Genomic DNA, 20,709 nt, shown 5'->3' on the forward strand with positions numbered 1-20,709 from the left:
TCACCGTGTTAGCCAGGATGGTCTCGATCTCCCGACCTCGTGATCCGCCCGTCTCGGCCTCCCAAAGTGCTGGGATTATAGGCTTGAGCCACTGCGCCCGGCCTTATTTTATTATTTTATTATTATTTAGGTGGAATTTCACTCTGTCACCCAGGCTGGAGTGCAATGATGCCGTCTTGGCTCACTGCAACCCCCACTTCCCAGATTCAAGCAATTCTCCCTGCCTCAGCCTCCCAAGTAGCTGGGATTACAGACGCCTGCCACCATGCCTGGCTAATTTTTGTATTTTTTAGTAGAGACGGGGTTTTGCCATGTTGGCCAGGCTGGTCTTGAACTCCTGACCTCAGGTGATCCACCCACCTTGGCCTCCCAAAGTGCTGGAATTACAGGCATGTGCCCCTGTGCCTGCCCTATTTTATTTTATTTCATTTTATTTTATTTTACTTTATTTTTTTGAGATAGAGTCTCGCTCTGTCACCAGGCTGGAGTGCAGTGGCGTGATCTCAGCTCACTGCGACCTCCGCCTCCCTGGTTCAAGTGATTCTCCTACCTCAGCCTCCCGAGTAGCTGGGATTACAGGCACGCGCCACCACACCTAGCTAAATTTATTATTTTTTGAGACAGGGTCTCACCTTGGCACCCTGGCTGGAGTACAGTGGTGCTATCTTGGCTCATTGTAGTTTTGACCTCCCAGGCTCAAGTGATCCTCCCACCTCAGCCTCCCCAGTAGGCTGGGACTACAGGCACATGCCACCATGCCTGGCTAATTTTTGTATATTTTGTAGAGACAAGGTTTCACCATGTTGCCCAGACTGGTCTTGAAGTCCTGAGCTCAAGCAATCTGTCCACATCAGCCTCACAATCTACTGGGATTACAGCCACTGAGCCCAGCCAAATTGACCATTTTAAAGTGTACATTTCAGTGGCATTCTGTACAATCACAATGTTGTATAGCCATCACCTCTCTCTAGTTCCAGAACTTTTTCAGCACCCCAGAAAGAAACTCTGTGCCCACTAGGCGGTCACTCCCTATTCCCATTCCCCAGACCCTGGCAACCGCTAATCTGCTTTCTGTCTCTGTGGATTTGCCTGTTCTAGACATTTCATATAAGTGGAATCTCAAAATATGTGTCTTTTGTGTCTGGCTTCTTTCACCTGGCATGTTTTCAAGGTTCATCTGTGTTGTAATATGAATCAGTGTTTCATTCCTTTTCATGGCTGAGTAGTATTCCGTTGTATGGCTATATCACATTTTGTTTATCTATTCATGGTTTGATGGATGAGTGGAATTGCTGGGTCATATGGTAACTCTAGGTTTAATTTTTTTTTATTTATTTTTTATTTTTTTAAAGATGGGGTTTTGCCATGTTGCCCAGGCTGCTCTCAAACTACTGGGTTCATGTGATCTTTCTGCCTCAGCCTCCCAAAGTGTTGGGATTACAAATATGAGCCACTGTGCTTGGTCTTTTTTTTTTTTTTTTTTTGAAACAGTTTCTCATGCTGTGTTCAGGCTGGAAAGTACAGTGGTAGAGTCATAGCTCACTGTCATCTTGAACTCCCAGGCTCAAGCAGTCCTCTTGCTTCAGCCTACCCAGTAGCTGGAACTACAGGTTCGTGCCACCATGCCTGGCTAATTTTTATTTTTTTAATTTCTTTTTCTTTTTATTTTTTGAGAGAGTCTCACTCTGTCACCCAGGCTGGAGTGCAGTGGTGTGATCTCAGCTCACTACAACCTCCACCTCCCGGTTCAAGTGATTCTCATGCCCCAACCTCCCCAGTATCTGGGACTATAGGCACCCACCACCACACCTGACTCAATTTTTTTTTTTTTTAATTTTTCGTAGAGATGGGGCTAAGCTGGTCTTGAACTCCTGGCCTCAAGTGATCCACCAGCCTCGATCTCCCAAAATGCTGGGATTACAGGCCTGAGCCACCATCCTCAGCCTACTTTTCCTTTAAAAAAAATTATATGTAATCCCAGCACTTTGGGAGGCCAAGGCGGGCGGATCATGAGGTCAGGAGATCAAGACCATCCTGGCCAGCATGGAGAAACCCTGTCTCTACTAAAATTACAAAAATTAGCCAGGTGTGGTGACACGCGCCTGTAATCCCAGCTACTCAGGAGGCTGAGGCAGGAGAATTGCTTGAACCTGGGAGGTGGAGGCTGCAGTGAGCCAAGATCGAGACATCGTACTCCAGCCTGGGCGACAGAGTGAGACTCCATCTCAAAAATATATATATATATATCTCCATCCTAGTGGGTGTGAAGTATCTCATGGTGGTTTTGACATTGACAATGAGCATCTTTTCATGTGCTTGTTGGTCATTTGTATGTCTTCTGTGGAGAAATGTCTGAGCTCCCATGTCCATACAAAGGATGTGGCCCTGACATCAGAGAAGGAGATTTCAGCACTGGAATGAGAGGGGGTGTCAGAGACTGATCTCCCACTTAAATCTCTTCCAGAAACAAAGAAAAGACGTTAAGATTTGGCCAGTGTGGTAGCTCACGGCTGTAATCCCCACATTTTGGGAGGCTGAGGTGGGCAGATCACTTGAGGCCAGGAGTTTGAGATCAACCTGACCAACATGGTGAAACCCCATCTCTATTAAAAGTACAAAAATTAGCTGAGCACGATGGTACATGCCTGTAATCCCAGCTACTCCGGAGGCTGAGGTGGGAGGATTGCTTGAGTGTGGTAGGCGGAGGTAGCAGTGAGCCGAGATTGTGCCATTGCACTCCAGCCTGGGCAACAGAGTGAGACCCTGTCCAAAAAAAAAGAAGTCAATATGGGAGGTGAAAGGGTCAGGAGAGCAGAGCCTCAGGAGGAGGGGCCAGGCATGGGGAGAGGGGTGATCTCGCCCCACAGTGACCTTGGATTGGGCCCTCTCTCTGGTGGGCTGGCTGTGCTCACGCTGGTAGGCCTTGGGCCAAGGCCAGCCCCCCCTCACGCTCCTATCCCATCTCCCAGACACCGAGGGCTGTGACCGCGGCTGGCACAAGTTCCAGGGCCACTGTTACCGCTATTTTGCCCACCGGAGGGCATGGGAAGATGCCGAGAGGGACTGCCGCCGCCGCTCCGGCCACCTGACCAGCGTCCACTCACCAGAGGAGCACAGCTTCATTAATAGTAGGGGCTCTGGGGGAGGGGGCCACCTGCCTGGAGGGTGGGCAGGGGTGGCACTTGTAGTCCTTTTGCCAGGGCATCCCTTCCCTGGTTTTCAAGACGTCACCTTTCCAAAGCTGTGTTGATTAATGCAAGCCCTGACTGCTTCTTAATGCATGAAATCTGTCAATTCACTTGTTAATTCATACATTCACTTCATTCATTCATTCATTCATTCATTCACCAAATATTTACTGAGCACCTGCTGTGTGCCAGGCACCATTCCAAGAACACTGACACAGCATAGCAGTGATCAATGCTGACTTTGCTCTGTCCTCAGGGAGTGACCGTTTCTTGGGGAGGATATAGACAAACAAGTAAATATCTAAGTGAATAAGTCTATACTGTAATTCAACGGATCCTATGTGTGCTGATAACAAAACAGGGCCAAGAGATGGAGGGTGATGGGGGAAGTACCTGGGATGTGTTGGATGAAATAAGGAATGAGCCTTGCAAAGACCTAGGAGAGAGACAAGTGTTGCATTCATGTAATCTGGGACTTATTGATTTATTCATTATCCCTCTGCCTTTTGCTCATCCATCCATTTATTCTGTTTATTCTGTTTGCCGCCATCCCATCTCTCGTTGACTCCTTCGTTTCTTCCTTCCCTGGTTCGCTTGTTTCTTTTTCCTTGACGTATCCCACCGGGCCACTCCCTCCTGAGTGACTGGCTCGCGCCTTCTCATCTGTCTGCCCATCCAGCGCCCACTGGTGTCTCCTGTCCCCTACTTCTCATTTCTGCAAAGATGTGACAGTGCCTGGGTTTATTCCTGCTTCTCCTGGCCACAAACCCTGGCATAGCCTGGGCCTAATTCCGGTTCTTCCCATGCCTCACCCCTCTAAAAGAGGGTAGCCAGAGTCCTTGCTTTCGGAGGGTGGAGTGAGGACGCACCTGCAGCCTACACTGAAGCTGGGAGAGGGGTTCATGCCTGCCCCCCGACCCTCCTCCTCCTTGCTCTCCCTCCTACCTCCCCATCTTCCCTACCACTTCTTCCCCTCCTCCTTCCACTCCTCTTCCTCCCTCCTCCTCCCATCCTTTCTCCTCCTCCCTCTTAGTCCTCCCCTTCTCCCTCCCCCTCCTCCTCCTTCCACTCATCTTCCACCTCCTTTCGCCTCTTCATCCTCCCTACCCTTCTCCCTCTCCTCCTCCCATTCCTCCTCCTCCTCTCTCCTCTCCTCCCCCTTCCCTCCCCTCCTCCTTCCACTCATCTTCTTCCTTCTTTCTCTTCCTCATCCTGCCTCCTCCTCCTCCCATTCGTCTCCTCCTCCCTTATGCTCCTCCCCAGGCCTCCTCCCTTCTACTCCTCCTCCTTCCCTTTCCTCCCCCTTCCCTCTTGCTCTTCCTCTTCCCTTCCACTCCTCCTCCTTTCTCCTCCCCATCCTCCCTCCCACTCCTCTCCCACCTCCCTCCAACTCTTCCCCTCCTCCTTCCATTCATCTTTCTCCTCCTTTCTCCTTCCTTTCTTCCTCCCTCTTCTCTCCCTCCTCCCTCCCATTCCTCTGCCGCCTCTTTCCACTCATCTTCCTCCTCCTTTCTCTTCCCCATCCTTCCTCTCACTCCTCCCCTCCCTCTTCCACTGATCTTTCTCCTTTCTCTTCCCCCTCCTCCTTTCATTCCTCCCCCTCCTCCCTCCTGCTCCTCTTCCTCCCTTCCATTCCTCCTCCCTCCTCCCCATCCTTCTTCCTACTCCTGCCCCTCCTCCCTTTCACTCCTCCTCCTTTCTCCTCTCCCTCCTCCCCCTCTTCTCTCTCCTTCTCCCTCCCCCCACTTCCCTTCTCCAGCTCTTACAGAGGCTGGGGGAGGGCACCTGTGTCCTCCTTAACCTCTGTAAACTTCACTTCTATCTCCTTCGCTCTCCACCTCAACCTCCAGCCCACCTCCAGGCTGAGGAAGGGACTGGGTCTTCCCCTCCCACACATACCTCACCCGGCCCCCCGCCCATAGAGAGGCTGAGGAAGGGGCTCTGGATCCTCCTCCATCCCTGTACCCGCCTCTTCCCCTTTGATTTCCACCTTCTAGATCTTTCCCCCCACCCAGCCCACCTCCAGGCTGGGGAAGGTGAGGAATTCTTTCCTCCCACACCCTACCCCATCTCACCTGCGCCTCCGCCCTGGGCTGGAAGAGGCATGGGTGAACACCCAGACCCACAACCCCCGACCCTGCAGGCTTTGGGCACGAAAACACGTGGATCGGCCTGAACGACAGGATCGTGGAGAGGGATTTCCAGTGGACGGACAACACCGGGCTGGTGAGTGGCGGGGGCTGCAGGCCTAGGCTGCTGAGCTGCATCAGGCCTGCCATCTGGCCTCAGTTTACCCTTTTGTGCAAAGTTATCTCAATTGGGTGTCAAAGGTCTCTAGTGGCTCTAAGATGCTGGAGTTGGCAAAGGAGCTTCAAGTAAAGGCCTTCTCCCCTGACTTCCCCAGCCCAGGTAAACAGACTGTGCCCACCTAGCTGCAGAGGTTACAAACCTCAGACTAGGGTCTGACGCCTCCCCTACTCACTCTGCCTGGTCCCCCAGCCATAGTCTCTCAAATATTCTCATTTCTAGGCTGGGCATGGAGGCTCACGCCTGTAATCCCAGCACTTTGGGAGGCCAAGGTGGGCAAATCACTTGAGACCAGCCTGGCCAACATGGTGAAATCCCGTCTCTACTAAAAATATAAAAATTAGCCGGGCGTGGCGGCGTATGCCTCTAATCCCAGCTACTCGGTAGGCTGAGGTACGAGAATCGCTTGAACTTGTGGGGTGGAGGTTGCAGTGAGCCAAAATAACGCCACTGCACTTCAGCCTAGGTGATGATAGAACGAGATTCTGTCTCAAAACAAAACAAAACAAAACAAATATATATATATATAGGCCGGGCATGATGGCTCATGCCTGTACTCCCAGCACTTTGGGAGGCCAAGGCGGGCGAATCACGAGGTCAGGAGATTGAGACTATCCTGGTTAACATGGTGAAACCCCATCTCTACTAAAAAATACAACAAAATAGCCAGGCGTGGTGGCAGGCGCCTGTAGTCCCAGCTGCTCGGGAGGCTGAGGCAGGAGAATGGCATGAACCCGGGAGGCGGAGCTTGCAGTGAGCTGAGATCACGCCACTGCACTCCAGCCTGGGCGACAGAGCAAGACTCCGTCTCAAAAAAAAAAAGAAAAAAAAAAAATATATATATATATATAAATATATAAAATTTCTAGGCCAGGCTGGTGGCTCATGCTTGTAATCCCAAGCACTTTGGGAGACTGAGGAGGATCACTTGAGTCCAGGAGTTCAAGGCTGCAGTGACCTGCACTCCAGCCTGGGTGACAGAGCGAGACCCTGTCTCTAAAAACATATTAGGTCAGCATCCTCCCTGCTTCAAGCCCTTCCAGACTCTCCATTGTTCTCAAGATAAAAATTCCCCTTCTCCCGCTATGTAAAAATCTGGCTGTTCCTCATACAGTTAAACATAGAAGCTGGGTACAGTGGTACGCGCCTGTAGTCTCAGCTACTCGGGAAGCTGAGGCGGGATGATCACTTAAGCCTAGGAATTGGAATCCAGCCTGGGCAACACAGTGAGACCCCCCGTCTCTAAAAATATAAAAATAAAAATAAAAAGTTAAACATAGAGTTACCATATGACCCAGCAATTCTACTCCTAGATACATACTCAGAAGAATTGAAAACAGAGATTCAAACTGGTACAAAAATGTACATTATTCGGGTCACGGATACACTAAAAGCCAAGACTTTGCTAGTAGACAATATATATTTTATTATATGCATATGCATGTAATAAAATTGCACTTGTACCCTTTAAATTTATACAAACAGGCCGGGCACAGTGGCTCACGCCTGTAATCCCAGCACTTTGGAAGACTGAGGCAGGCGGATCACTTGAGGTCAGGAGTTCCAGAACAGCCTGGCCAATGTGGTGAAACCCCATCTCTACTAAAAATACAAAAATTAGCTGGGCATGGTGGCGCGCACCCGTAATCCCAGCTACTTGGGAGTCTGAGGCAGGAGAATCACTTGAACCCGGGAGGCAGAAGTTGCAGTGAGACGAGATCACATCACTGCACTCCAGCCTAGGCAACAGAGCAGGACTCCATCTCTAAAAAACAAAACAAAACAAAAAAATTTTATACTAAGAAAGAAAAAGAGGCTGGGTGTGGTGGCTCACACCTGTAATCCTAGCACTTTGGGGAAGCCAAAGTAGGAGGATCGCTGCAGCCCAGGAGTTCGAGGCTCCAGTGACCTATGATTGCACCACTGCACTCCAGCCTGGGTGACAGAGCAAGACGCTGTCTCAAACAAAACAAAACAAAACAAAACAGGCCGGGTGCGGTGGGTGGCTCATGCCTGTAATCCCAGCACTTTGGGAGGCCAAGGCGAGTGGATCACCTAAAGTTGGGAGTTCGAGGCCAGCCTGAGCTACATGGCGAAACTCCATCTCTACAAAAAATTCAAAAATTGAGACAGAGCGAGACTCGGGCTCCAAAATAAAATAAAATAAAATAATAAACAAAACATGGAATGAGCCAAGCATAAAAGGCCAGCTGTTGTATGATTTTTTTTTTCATGAAGCATTCAGAGTAGGCAAATTTAGAGACAGGAAGTAGATTAGTGTTTGCCAGGGGACAGGGGTCGGGAGAAGGGGAAGTCACTAGTGCTCAATGGGGACAGAATTTTGGTGTGTCATGAGGAAAAAGTTCTGGAAATAGGCCACGCGGGGTGGCTCACGCCTGTAATCCCAACACTTTGGGAGGCCGAGGTAGGTGGATCACGAGGTCAGGAGTTCAAGACCAGCCTGACCTATTGGTCAGGTGAAACCCTGTGTCTACTAAATATACAAAAATTAGCTGGGCGTGGTGGAGCGCATGTGTAATCCCAGCTACTCAGAGGCTGGGGCAGGACAATCGCTTGAACCCGGAAACTGGAGGTTGCAGTGAGCCAAGATCACACCACTGCACTCCAGCCTGAGCGACAGAAAGAGACTCCATCTCAAAAAAAAAGTTCTGGAAATAATGGTGATGGTTATGCAACATTGTGAATGTAATTAATGTATTAAACTGCACACCGCCTCTTGAACCTGGGAGGCAGAAATTGCAGTGAGCCAAGGTCGCACCACTGTACTCCATCCTGAGTAATACAGACTCTGTCTCAAAAAAATAAAAATAAAAATAAACTGCACACGTAAAAATGGTTAAAATTGGCTGGGTGTGGTAGCTCAAGCCTGTAATTTCGGCAGTTTGGGAGGCCGAGGTGGGTGGATCGCGAGGTCAGGAGTTCAAGACCAGCCTGGCCAACATGGGGAAACCCCGTCTCTACTAAAAATACAAAAATTAGCTGGGCATAGTGGCGCATGCCTGTAATCCCAGCTACTCGGGAGGCTGGGGCAGGAGAATTGCTCGAACCAGGACCCGGGAGGTGGAGGTAGCAGTGAGCAAGATCGCGCCACTGCACTCCCGCCTGGGCTCTGTCTCAAAACAAAACAAAACAAAAATGGTTAAAATTAGGAATTTTGTGCTATATATATTTTGCCACCGTTTCTAAAAATTCACCTCCTTTCCTCTAATGCAAGATCTGGTCCCTCTCCACTCTCTGAGCATACCCCAGCCCCATCACACAGCTCCAGCCTCACTAGGCTTTGTCTGTTCCTCAAGCAGAACAAGTTCAAGTTCAGTCCTGCCTCTGAGCCTTCACACTGGTGGTTCCCTTTGCTAGGAATGCTGTTCCCTGTCTGAACCCTTACTACTTTTTTTTTTTTTTTTTTTTTTTTGAGACAGAGTCTCACTCTGTCACCCAGGCTGGAGTTCAGTGGTGCAACCCAGCTCACTCTGCCTCCCAGGCTCAAGCGATTCTCCTGCTTCAGCCTCCTGAGTAGCTTGGGACTACAGGCGCGCACCATCGTGCCCGACTAATTTTTGTATTTTTATTAGATACAGGGTTTCACCTTGTTGTCCAAGGTGGTCCTGAACTCCTGACCTCAAGTGATCTGCCCCCCTTGGCCTCTCAACATGCTGGGATTACAGACGTGAGCCACCGTGCCCGGCCTTGAATCCTTACCATCTTTGATTCTTTAACTCTCACATTGTCTCCTTAGGGAAGTCCTCCTGGACTTCGGGCTGAGATCACCATTTGTCCCACCATTTATCTTTTTTTGTGTGTGTGACGGAGTCTCGGTCTTGTCGCCCAGGCTGGAGTGCCATAGCGCAATCTTGGCTCACTGCAACTTCTGCCTCTCAGGTTCAAGAAATTGTCCTGCTGGGATTACAGGAGCACACCACCACACCTGGCTAATTTTTTTTTTTATTTTTAGTGGCGACGGTGTTTCACCATATTGACCAGGCAGGTCTCGAACTCCCGACCTCCGGTGATCTGCCCACCGTGGCCTCCCAAAGTGCTAGGATTACAGGCATGAGCCACCAGGCCCGGCCTTGTCCCACCATTTATCTAACACTGATTCATGTTGAAAATGAACTGGGTGCGGCCAGGCACCCAGGGAGGCAGGAGGACCAGGGAGGGGGATGATGCAGCTTCCAAGCCACAGGAATGGTGGCTTGGATGACAGTGGTGGCCCCCCTCAGGATGGGCAGGACAGTGGCCATTGTAGAGATGGGAACACTGAATCCCTGTGAGTTTGAGGGGTCTGGCCAGGGGAGTCCCACAGCAGGAAGTGCCAGAACCTGGGCTGCAACAGAGGTCCCCTGAACAACTCCCCGCCCCCTATTCCTGCAGCAATTCGAGAACTGGCGAGAGAACCAGCCGGACAATTTCTTTGCGGGTGGCGAGGACTGTGTGGTGATGGTGGCGCATGAAAGCGGGCGCTGGAACGATGTCCCCTGCAACTACAACCTACCCTATGTCTGCAAGAAGGGCACAGGTATGCGGTGCCCCCTGCTCCTTTTCCTCTCTGTCACTTTTGCTCACTGGTTCTCTGTTGCCCAGGCTGGAATGCAGTGGCATAATCATGGCTCATCACAGCCTCCACCTCCTGGGCTCAAGCGATCCTCCTGCCTCAGCCTCCCGTGTAGCTGGGACTATAGGCATGCACCAACCTGCCCAGATAATTTTTGTATTTTTTTGTAGAGATGGGGTTTTGCCATGTTGCCCAGGCTGGTCTTAAACTCCTGGGCTCAAGTAATCTGCCTGCCTCAGCCTCTCAAAGTGCTGAGATCATATGCATAAGCCATTGTGCCCAGGCTTGATTCTTTTTTTTTTTTCATGAAGCATTCAGAGTAGGCAAATTTAGATAGAGGAAGTAGATTAGTGTTTGCTAGGGGACAGGGGTCGGGAGAAGAGGGAGTCACTAGTGCCCAATGGATACAGAATTTTGGTGTGTCGTGATGAAAAAGTTCTGGAAATAGGCCATGCGGGGTGGCTAACATCTATAATCCCAACACTTTGGGAGGCCGAGGTGGGTGGCATTATATATATATTTTTAAATTTATTCTTATTTTATTTTTATTTATTTATTTACGTTTTTGAAGACAGTGTTACTCTTGTTGCCCAGGCTAGAGTGCGGTGGCGTGATCTCAGCTCACTTTAACCTCCACCTCCCAGGTTCAAGTGATTCTCCTGCCTCAGCCTCCTGAGAAGCTGGTATTACAGGCGTATGCCATCACGCCCAGCTGATTTTTATATTATTAGTAGAGACGGGGGTTTTGCCATGTTGGGCAGGGTGGTCTCGAACTCCTGACCTCAGGTGATCCACCCACCTCGGCCTCCCAAAGGGCAGGGATTACAAGTGTGAGCCACCATACCCGGCTTTCATCTTTTTAAGTTGGTAAATGTCAGCCCAGCCAGTTCTCACTTTCCATCAGCGTGTGAGAGTGCTTGTTTCCTCCCACCCTTGCCAACTCTGCACATTCTCAAACTTTTGTTCTTTGTTCATCTAAGTGAGGAAGATAGTATGTCATTGTTATCTTAGTTTGCATGCCTTTAAGGATGAGAATAACCAATTGTTTTTTGTTTGTTTGAGATGGAGTCACTCTGTCATCCAAGCTGGAGTGCAGTGTTACAGTCTCAGCTCACTGCAACCTCTGCCTCCCAGGTTCAAGCGATTCTCCTGCCTCAGCCTCCCGAGTAGCTGGGATTATGGGCACACACCATACCTGGTTAATTTTTTTTTATTTTTATTTTTAGTGGAGATGGGGTTTCACCATGTTGACCAGGCTGGTCTCAAACTTCTGACCTTAAGTAGTCTGCCCACCTCAGCCTCCCAAAGTTCTGGGGTTACAGGTGTGAGCCACCATGCCTGGCCTAACCAACTGTTTATATGTTGACAGGCTGTTGGCATGTATGTCTTTCCCTATGAACTGACTTGATCTTGCTGATTTTTAAGAGATCTTTATATATGAAAGAAATCATTTGTATACATTTGTATGTCCACCTTTCTCTTATACTTTTGTTCGTGTTTGCTTCCATTTCTTTGTCAATTTTCACATCCTCCCCCCTCCCCATTTATTCATGTATTTAGTTTTGTAACAGGGTCTTGCGATGTTGCCCAGGCTGGAGTACAGCGGCATTATCACAGCTCACTGCAGATCACTTGAACTCCAGGGCTCAAGTAACCCTCCTACCTCAGTCTTACCAGTAGCTGGGACTGTGGGTGCACACCACCATGCCTGGCTTATTTATTTATTTATTTATTTATTTATTTATTTATTTATGAGATGGAGTCTTGCTCTGTCGCCCAGGCTGGAGTGCAGTGGTGCGATCTTGGCTCACTGCAAGCTCTGCCTCCCAGGTTCACGCTATTCTCCTGCCTTAGCCTCCCAGCAGTTGGGACTACAGGCGCCCACCACCACACCTGGCTAATTTTTTGTATTTTGGGGTTTCACCGTATTAGCCAGGATGGTCTCGATCTCCTGACCTTGTGATCTGCCCACCTCGGCCTCCCAAAGTGCTGGGATTACAGGCATGAGCCACCACACCCAGACCTTATTTTTAAATTTTTTTGTAGAGACAGGAGTTTTGCTGTGTTGCCCAGGCTGGTCTCAAACTCCCGGACTGAAGCAATCCTTCCGCCTCAGCCTCCCAAAGTGCTGGCATTACAGGTGTGAGCTGCCGCACCCAGCCTTTTATTTGCTTAGATAATTATTCTTGCCTTCTGTCTCCTTCACTCCCATTGTGCACTACCTAAGAATTAGATAGTGAGGTGTGCCAGGAGGTTGCTGTCCCTAAGGAGCTGCTGATTTGGGTAGAAGAGACAGACAGACACAGTCACTTCCAGCCCTGTGAGATCAGAACTGGGCAAAGACCTGTTGACGTGCTGAGGCAGGTATCATTTCCAATAAAACTCAAAACAAGTTTACGGCCACCAGGCATGGTGGCTCATGCCTGTCATCCCAGCACTTTGGGAGGCCGAGGAGGGAGGATCGCTTGAGCCCATGGGTTCAAAATCAGCCCGGGCAACATAGTGGGACCCCATCGTTACAAAAAATCAAAAAATTAACTAGGCTTGGTGGTGCGCACCTGTAGTCTCAACTACTTGAGAGGCTGAGTTGGGAGGATCCCTTGAGCCTGGGAGGTTGAGGCTGCAGTGAGCTGTGATTGTGCCACTGCACTCCAGCCTGGGCGACAGAGGAAGACCCTCTTTTAAAAACAAGAACCAGGCACAGTGGCTCACACCCGTTATCCCAGCACTTTGGGAGGCCAAGCCAGGCAGATCATCTGAGGTCAGGAGTTCAAGACCAGCCTGGCCAACATGACGAAACCAGGTCTCTACTAAAAATACAAAAATTAACCAGGCATGGTGGTGCATGTCTGTAATCCCAGCTCCTTGGGAGGCTGAGGCAGGAGAATCACTTGAGTATGGGAGGCAGGGGTTGCAGTGAGCCAAGATCACGCCACTGCACTCCAGTCTGGGAGAGAGAGTGAGACCCTGTCTGAAAACAAGAAAAAATATATACAAAAATTAGCCAGGTGTGGATTACAGGCTGGTGCCCATAATCCCAGCTACTTGGAAGGCTGAGGCAGGAGAATCGCTTGAACCAGAGAGGCGGAGGTTGCAGTGAGGCAAGAGTGCGTCACTGCACTCCAGCCTAGGTGACAGAGCAAAACTCTGTCTCATACAACAACAACTAGTTTAGCCCAGATGTGAGCACTTCTCTCACCGGAGATTCCTCTGTCCCAGTGCTCTGTGGTCCCCCTCCAGCAGTGGAGAATGCCTCACTCATCGGTACCCGCAAGGCCAAGTACAATGTCCATGCCACTATAAGGTACCAGTGCAATGAAGGATTTGCCCAGCACCATGTGGCCACCATTCGATGCCGGAGCAATGGCAAGTGGGACAGGCCCCAAATTGTCTGCACCAAACGTAAGTAGCTTCTCCCAGAGACTTCAACATAGGTTTTTGGTATTTCTAGTTTCCAATTAAGACATCCTATTACTCCACGCATTGATCTGGCTTAATGTCTGCCTGATAATACAGCCTTGCAGATAAGTAAGAACTTACCAGCCTGTCTGATGTTTCCTTCATTTGTGTGTGTGTGTGTGTGTGTGTGTGTGTGTGTGTGTGTGTGTGTGTTTGAGATGGAGTCTTGCTCTGTTGCCCAGGCTGGAGTGCAGTGGCACAATCTCAGCTCACTGAAACCTCCCGGGTTCAAGCGATCCTTGTGTTTCAGCCTCCTGAGTAGCTGGGATCACAGGTGTTCACCGCCATGCCCATCTAATTTTTGTATTTTTAGTAGAGACAGGGTTTCGCTATGTTGGCCAGGCTGGTCTTGAACTCCTAACTTCAGGTGATCTGCCCACCTCAGCCTCCCAAAGTGCTGGGATTACAAGCGTGAGCCATCACACCCGGCCTGGTTTTTGGTTTTTTTTTTTTTTTTTTTTTTTTTTGGAACAGAGTCTCACTCTGTTGCCCAGGCTGGAGTGCGAGGCTCAACCACAGCTCACTGTAGCCTCATCCTCCCAGGCTCAAGGGATCCTCCCAACTCAGCCTCCCAAATAGCTGGGACTACAGGCATGTGCCACCATGCCTGGCTAATTTTTTGATTTTTGTAGAGACAGGGTCTTGCTATGTTGCCCAGGCTGGTCTCAAACTCCTGGCTTCAAGAGATCCTCCCATTTTGGCCCCCCAAAGTGCTGGGATGACAGGGATGAGCCCTCATGTCTGGCCGCTTTCCTCTACTTTCTCTCCTGAGGAGACCCATGCATCAGGCCACCTGCTTCTCACCACCTTTTGTCCCTTCCCTGTCCTCCCTCACTTCCCTGCAGCCAGACGTTCACATCGGATGCGGCGACACCACCACCACCACCAACACCACCACCAGCATCACCACCACAAATCCCACAAGGAGCGCAGAAAACACAAGAAACACCCAATGGAGGACTGGGAGAAGGATGAAGGAAATTTCTGCTGAAGAACCAGAAAAAAAGAAAGCACAACACCTTTCCCACGCCTCCTCTGGAGCCTTCCCCTGGGGAGACAGAACCCAGAGAAACAAGAGAGTCCAGAAGTCCCCGAACCCCAAACCACATCCCCCCACACATAATCCTTTGTACAAAGCTCCTCTTCCCTTTTTTTACATACGCAAGATCCTCTTGGCAGGTGGAGCCAGGTGTCTGAAAAGTCCATTCTCGTCTGGCTGAACTCTGGGAGCGTCTCCCAGCTGAGGGAAGCACAAGTAGCAAAGCTCATTGGTCTGGTCTCTTGTTTGCCAGGCTGATTGAAGCAGGCCTTGATGAGGGTGCATGAGTGTATGTTTGCATTCACATGAAGGAATTGCTTTTCACACCAGAAATTCAGACTTAGTCAATGTAGGCTGAATTCCTAAATCCAGGAAGAAGCCTGGACGTAGGGTCATTAGCTTTGGGAACAGAAGGCTACACAGAAGCACACTGTTTTTGAACCTGACAACAGCTCTCCCTTTACCCTGGGCTTCAGCCCAAGTTCCGTCTTTGGTCTTGGTGGATAAACACATACAGTGTGGAAATCCGATGTACTGCATTTTAGGGATGTTTTTAGGACAACCTCCCTCCATGCCATCAGAGTTAGGAGTGAGAATAATCAAAGCAATATGTAGGTGATGGAGGGAGAGTGTATTGCTAACCCTTCCAGGTCTAGTCCAGTGCTGAGATTTGGTGGTTCTGCATGTGTGATTAATCTCTTTCACACAAATAGACGAGAGGATATTTAGGGCTAGATGAGCCCAGATTTCTTCCCCCTCCATCTCTCAGGGAGACAAAGAACCTCCTTCCTGGACCAAGGAGGTGCTGCCAAGTTTTCTAGCCCAGTGCCCGTACCCAGTCCTCAAGCAGACATTGGTAGTGCCCCTGCCCTGGGTCCCACCCCTGCCCCACCCCACCCTTTTCCCTGGCCATTGCCTGGTGGTCTAGAAACACTTAAAACTTGAAGTAGTGACACCTACCTGCAGTCATATTGTAGAGAGATGCTCAGTGTTAAAACTGAAACACACACACACACACACACACACACACACACACACACACATACACATTTTTCTCTTGTAGATTTTAATTTTTTAAGTGGGAAAGAACTCACCTTGTCTTCCTCCCCCAAATGTGCAACCTGTGGAAGGTCTCTCCACACCAGAGGCCAGGATCCAGTTCCCTCATCTCTGGCAGGAAAGATCCACAGCTTTTCCTCCATGTCTGTTACCCACTTTCAGCAGTCTGGGTAAAATCTGTGGATTAGGGTTAAAAACACTGTGGAAAATGGCCCTCTTCAGGAAAGAAAAATAAGAAAATGCATGGACCTCCTAGGGGTTCAGTAAAGAAAGAAATGTGTTAATTGAGCCTGAATCCCTTCTGGGAAGTAATAATGACCATTGACAACTAAGAAGTAGACACCATGCTAAGGATTTACATACAATCTCCTTGAATTTTCTCAATAGCCCATTGACTTAGAAACTGTTACTTTCCCATTTTACACACAGTGAAACTGAGGCTCAGATATAAAGGAAAGGTACTGGCTTGAAGTCACAACCACGACAGGAGTAAGGATTTGGAGTAAGGAACTGTGGCTCTCCTTATACTTGATCTTCATCACCAGATCCTTACTCCAAATCCAGGAGTCAGAGCCAACTCCTATCTTGGCTCTGACCCAAATCCTGCTCTGGACTCTGGAGAGGAGACTGAAACATAATTGCACCCTCATACACATTTAGGAGATGGTTAAGAAGTGTAAACTGAACCCTGATCTTTGTCTTCAATCTTCCTCCCTGTAGACATCTATCTTATTATGGTTATTATTCAGAAAACCCAGGGATAGAGGTTTGTCTTCTTACTTTGATAACTCTTCTTAGTTTAAAATAATAATAATAACACATCTTTGGTCATCCATGTCACACAAAAATTTTCCTTTGTTTGTGGGGGCTGGGGATGCAGGGGTCTGGGGATGCAATGTTTTTTGGGGGTCTTGGTTTATGCTGCCTGCCCTTGCGCCCCTCAGCCATTTGCCCTGCCCCCACCTCGGCTCCACGGTGGGAGGGGGCTCTGGTCTTTTCTAAAGTGGGTGGTTTGTCTTTTGATCTTTCCCTTTGGGATGTGCGTGTGTGTCTGCGTGTGCCATGTGCGTGGCACGCATGAGTGTGTGTGTGTGAACGGCTTTGAGTCCTGCTGGTTTTGCTGTGAGCTGCAGTGTTCTGTGAGTCTGTGGTATCTGACACTGTGGATATTAATGTACTTCTTGGACATTTTAATAAATTTTTTAACAGTTCAACCTGCCTGTCACCACCTGATGCCTTCATTCATTCATTCATTCATTCATTCATTCATTCAGCAAGTATTTACTGAGCAGCTATTGTGATCCAGGGTGATCTAGTACTGGGTGCTGGGGAGATAGTGGTGAACAGAGAAGATTTGGTCTTTAGTGGGTGGTCAGAGAAGCCTTCCCAGAGGAGGGGAATAGAATCTAAAGGAGAAGTCGCATTAACTAGATGAGGAGAGAAAGAAAGGAAAGGCATTCCACTCAGAGGAAAGAGCAAAAGCAAAAGTCCTCTTGCAGAAGGGAGCAGGCGCGGTGGCTCACGCGCCCAGCACCTTGGGAGGCCAAGCTGGGCGGATCACAGGGTCAAGAGATCGAGACCATCTTGGCCAACATGGTGAAACCCCATCTCTTTTAAAAATACAAAAATTAGGCCAGGCGCGGTGGCTCATGCCTGTAATCCCAGCACTTTGGGAGGCCGAGGTGGGCGGATCACGAGGTCAGGAGATCAAGACCATCCTGGCTAACACGGTGAAACCCCATCTCTGCTAAAAATACAAAAAATTAGCTGGGCGTAGTAGTGGGCGCCTGTGGTCCCAGCAACTCGGGAGGCTGAGGCAGAAGAATGGCGTGAACCCGGGAGGCGGAGCTTGCAGTGAGCCGAGATCGCGCCGCTGCACTCCAGCCTAGGTGACAGAGCAAAACTCCGTCTCAAAAACAAACAAACAAACAAACAAACAACAACAACAAAAAAATTAGCTGGCCATGGTGGCATGCGCCTGTAGCCCCAGCTACTCAGGAGGCTGAGGCAGGAGAATCACTTGAACCAAGGAGGCAGAAGTTGCAGTGAGCTGAGATCGTGCCACTGTACTTTAGCCTGGCAACAGAGAAAGACTTTGTCTCAAAAAAAAAAAGAAAAAAGAAAAAGAAAAAAAGGAAGGGCTCACACAAATCAATAGGAAAAAGACAAATCCAGTAGCCAAGCAGGCAAAAGATATAAAGAAAATGTTTTTTTTTTTTTTTTTTTTTTTTTTTTTTTTTTGAGACGGAGTCTCGCTCTGTCGCCCAGGCTGGAGTGCAGTGGCGCGATCTCGGCTCACTGCAAGCTCCGCCTCCCGGGTTCACGCCATTCTCCTGCCTCAGCCTCCTGAGTAGCTGGGACTACAGGCGCCCGCCACCGCGCCCGGCTAATTTTTTGTATTTTTAGTAGAGATGGGGTTTCACCGTGGTCTCGATCTCCTGACCTTGTGATCCGCCCGCCTCGGCCTCCCAAAGTGCTGGGATTACAGGCGTGAGCCACCGCGCCCGGCCAAGAAAATGTTTACAAAAAAGGAAATAGCAGCTCTAAAACTACAACATAGACTCAATAAAATAATACACATTTTGCAAGAACATCTAGATTCACAAGAAAGGGCATAAAAATATAAGAGAATAAACAAATGTAACAAAAGATGGCTGGGCCTGGTGGCTCACGCCTGTAATCCCAGCAATTTGGGAGGCTAAGTTGAGCAGATCACATGGGGCCAGGAGTTCAAGACCAGCCTGGCCAACATGGTGAAACCCTGTCTCTACTAAACATACAAAAATTAGCCATGCGTGGTGATGCACACATGTAATCCCAGCTACTCAGGAGGCTGATGCAGGAGAATCACTTGAACCCAGGAGGTGGAGGTTGCAGTGAGCCAAGGTCACGACATTGCACTCCAACCTGGGTGATGGAGTGATCTCCGTCTCAAAAGAAAAAAAAAAGAGAGAGAGAGAGATCCTTGCATACATCAAAGATGATAATGTGCTTGAACTATGAATGATTTACAATTTGCTCGACCACCTGCACCTAAGGTCAAAGTTGGTGGTGATGGTTGGAGATGTTCAACTTCACAAATAGAATCGCAAGCAACAATCACAGTGAGATACCATTTTTCACCTATCAGATTGACAAAAATAAAAAGTGACAAGACATGAGGCTGATGAGGATGTGTGGAACAGGTGAGTACTTTTTTTTTTGAGGAGTCTCACTCTATCGCCCAGGCTGGAGTACAGTGGCGTGATCTCAGCTCACTGTAACCTCCGCCTCCTTGGTTCAAGTGATTCTCCTGCCTCAATCTCCTGAGTAGTCGGGATTACAGGTGCCTGCCACCATGCTGGGCTAATTTTTGTATTTTTGGTAGAGATGGGGTTTTACCATGTTGGCCAGGCTAATCTTGAACTCCTGACCTCAGGTGATCCACCCGTCTCGGCCTCCCAAAGTGTTGGGATTACAGCCGTGAGCCACCATGCCCAGCCAGGTGAGTATATCTATTACTTGTGAAGTATAAATTGCCCCATCTCTAAGAAAACGTGGAAATCACTATGAAAATGGCAAGTTTTAGGCTGGGTGCAGTGGCTCATGCCTGTTACCAGCACTGTAGGAGGCTGAGGCAGGTGGATCACCTGAGGTCAGGAGTTCGAGACCAACCTGACCAACATGGTAAAACCCCATCTCTACTAAAAATACAAAGATTAGTTGGGCGTAGTGGCAGGTGCCTGTAATCCCAGCTACTTCGGAGGCTGAGGAAGGAGAATCGCTTGAACCTGGGAAGCAGAGGTTGAGGTGAGCCAAGATTGTGCCATTGCACTCCAGCCTGGGCAACAAGAGTGAAACTCTATTTAAAAAAAAAAAAGAGCCGGGCGCGGTGGCTCACGCCTGTAATCCCAGCACTTTGGGAGGCCGAGGCGGGCGGATCACAAGGTCAGGAGATCGAGACCACGGTGAAACCCCGTCTCTACTAAAAATACAAAAAATTAGCCGGGCGCGGTTGTGGGCGCCTGTAGTCCCAGCTACTCGGGAGGCTGAGGCAGGAGAATGGCGTGAACCCGGGAGGCGGAGCTTGCAGTGAGCCGAGATTGCGCCACTGCACTCCAGCCTGGGCGACAGAGCAAGACTCCGTCTCAAAAAAAAAAAAAAAAAAAAAAAAAAAAAAAAAAAGAAAGTAAATGGGGAGTTTTGAACCTTTGAACAAACAACTTCTGATATCACCCTCCAGTTATACTTGAACTTGTGAGTGATGATGTGGATACTTAACTTCAAACAGAAAAATGTTGAAAACAATATAAATGTCCACCATTAGGAACCTGACTACAAAATTATGGTGCACTCAATCCAAACCATCGATCCTCTTCAGACTATCAAAAGAGTGGGGAAGGGGAGATTTGCTTTTTATTTCTTGAGACAGGGTCTCACTCTGTTGCCCAAGCTGGAGTGCAGTGGTGCAATCATGGCTCACTGCAGCTTCGACCTCCTGGGCTCAAGCAATCCTCCCACCTCAGTCTCTTAAAGTGCTGGGATTATAGGCATGAGCCCCTGTGCACGGTCAGGACCTTATGCTATTTTTTCTCTTCATGCTTTGTTTGTATCCTAGAAACTTCCAGTGCTTCCTCAGTCCCCACCCTGAGCCCACATATTTATGTCAGGGAAAGTATGCAACATCTCTCCCTTCCTGATACAGGAACTCCCCATCCAGTTTCCCGAATTTCATGCCCTGGATCTTGTCAATGGCCCAGTCAGGACAGAGTTGACAAGGAGCAGACCCATGGTAGGTGGCTCAAGGGAGAGAGTGGACACAGGATGGAGGAAGAAAGAGGAGTGAGAGATTGGGGAGGTGGGGGATGAATGAAGGACACCACTTTTCAAGGGAATAAAAACCAAGCCTGGGCCGGGCGCGGTGGCTCAAGCCTGTAATCCCAGCACTTTGGGAGGCCGAGACGGGCGGATCACGAGGTCAGGAGATCGAGACCATCCTGGCTAACACAATGAAACCCCGTCTCTACTAAAAATACAAAAAAATTAGCCGGGCGAGGTGGCGGGCGCCTGTAGTCCCAGCTACTCGGGAGGCTGAGGCAGGAGAA

The 20,709-nt window shown here is 49.2% G+C and overlaps 1 protein-coding gene across 6 annotated transcripts in view; it reads left to right on the forward strand.

Moving 5' to 3' along the window:
* NCAN (neurocan) overlaps positions 1-16,839 on the forward strand; it is a 41,472-nt gene extending 24,633 nt beyond the window's left edge. For 3 of the 6 annotated variants that reach the window (XM_015123427.3, XM_077978496.1, XM_077978498.1), the window contains 5 exons: positions 2,970-3,128; positions 5,332-5,414; positions 9,888-10,032; positions 13,288-13,470; positions 14,373-16,839. In XM_015123427.3, coding sequence (XP_014978913.3) covers positions 2,970-3,128; positions 5,332-5,414; positions 9,888-10,032; positions 13,288-13,470; positions 14,373-14,518 — 716 coding nt within the window. In that variant the 3' untranslated portion in view covers positions 14,519-16,839. The remainder of the gene's footprint in view (positions 1-2,969; positions 3,129-5,331; positions 5,415-9,887; positions 10,033-13,287; positions 13,471-14,372) is intronic. The other 3 variants (XM_002808182.4, XM_077978497.1, XM_077978499.1) reach the window with 1 other exon arrangement.
* The last annotated feature ends 3,870 nt before the right edge of the window (positions 16,840-20,709 follow it).

Source organism: Macaca mulatta, chromosome 19, assembly GCF_049350105.2.
Source record: "Macaca mulatta isolate MMU2019108-1 chromosome 19, T2T-MMU8v2.0, whole genome shotgun sequence".
Taxonomy (NCBI): Eukaryota; Metazoa; Chordata; class Mammalia; order Primates; family Cercopithecidae; genus Macaca; species Macaca mulatta.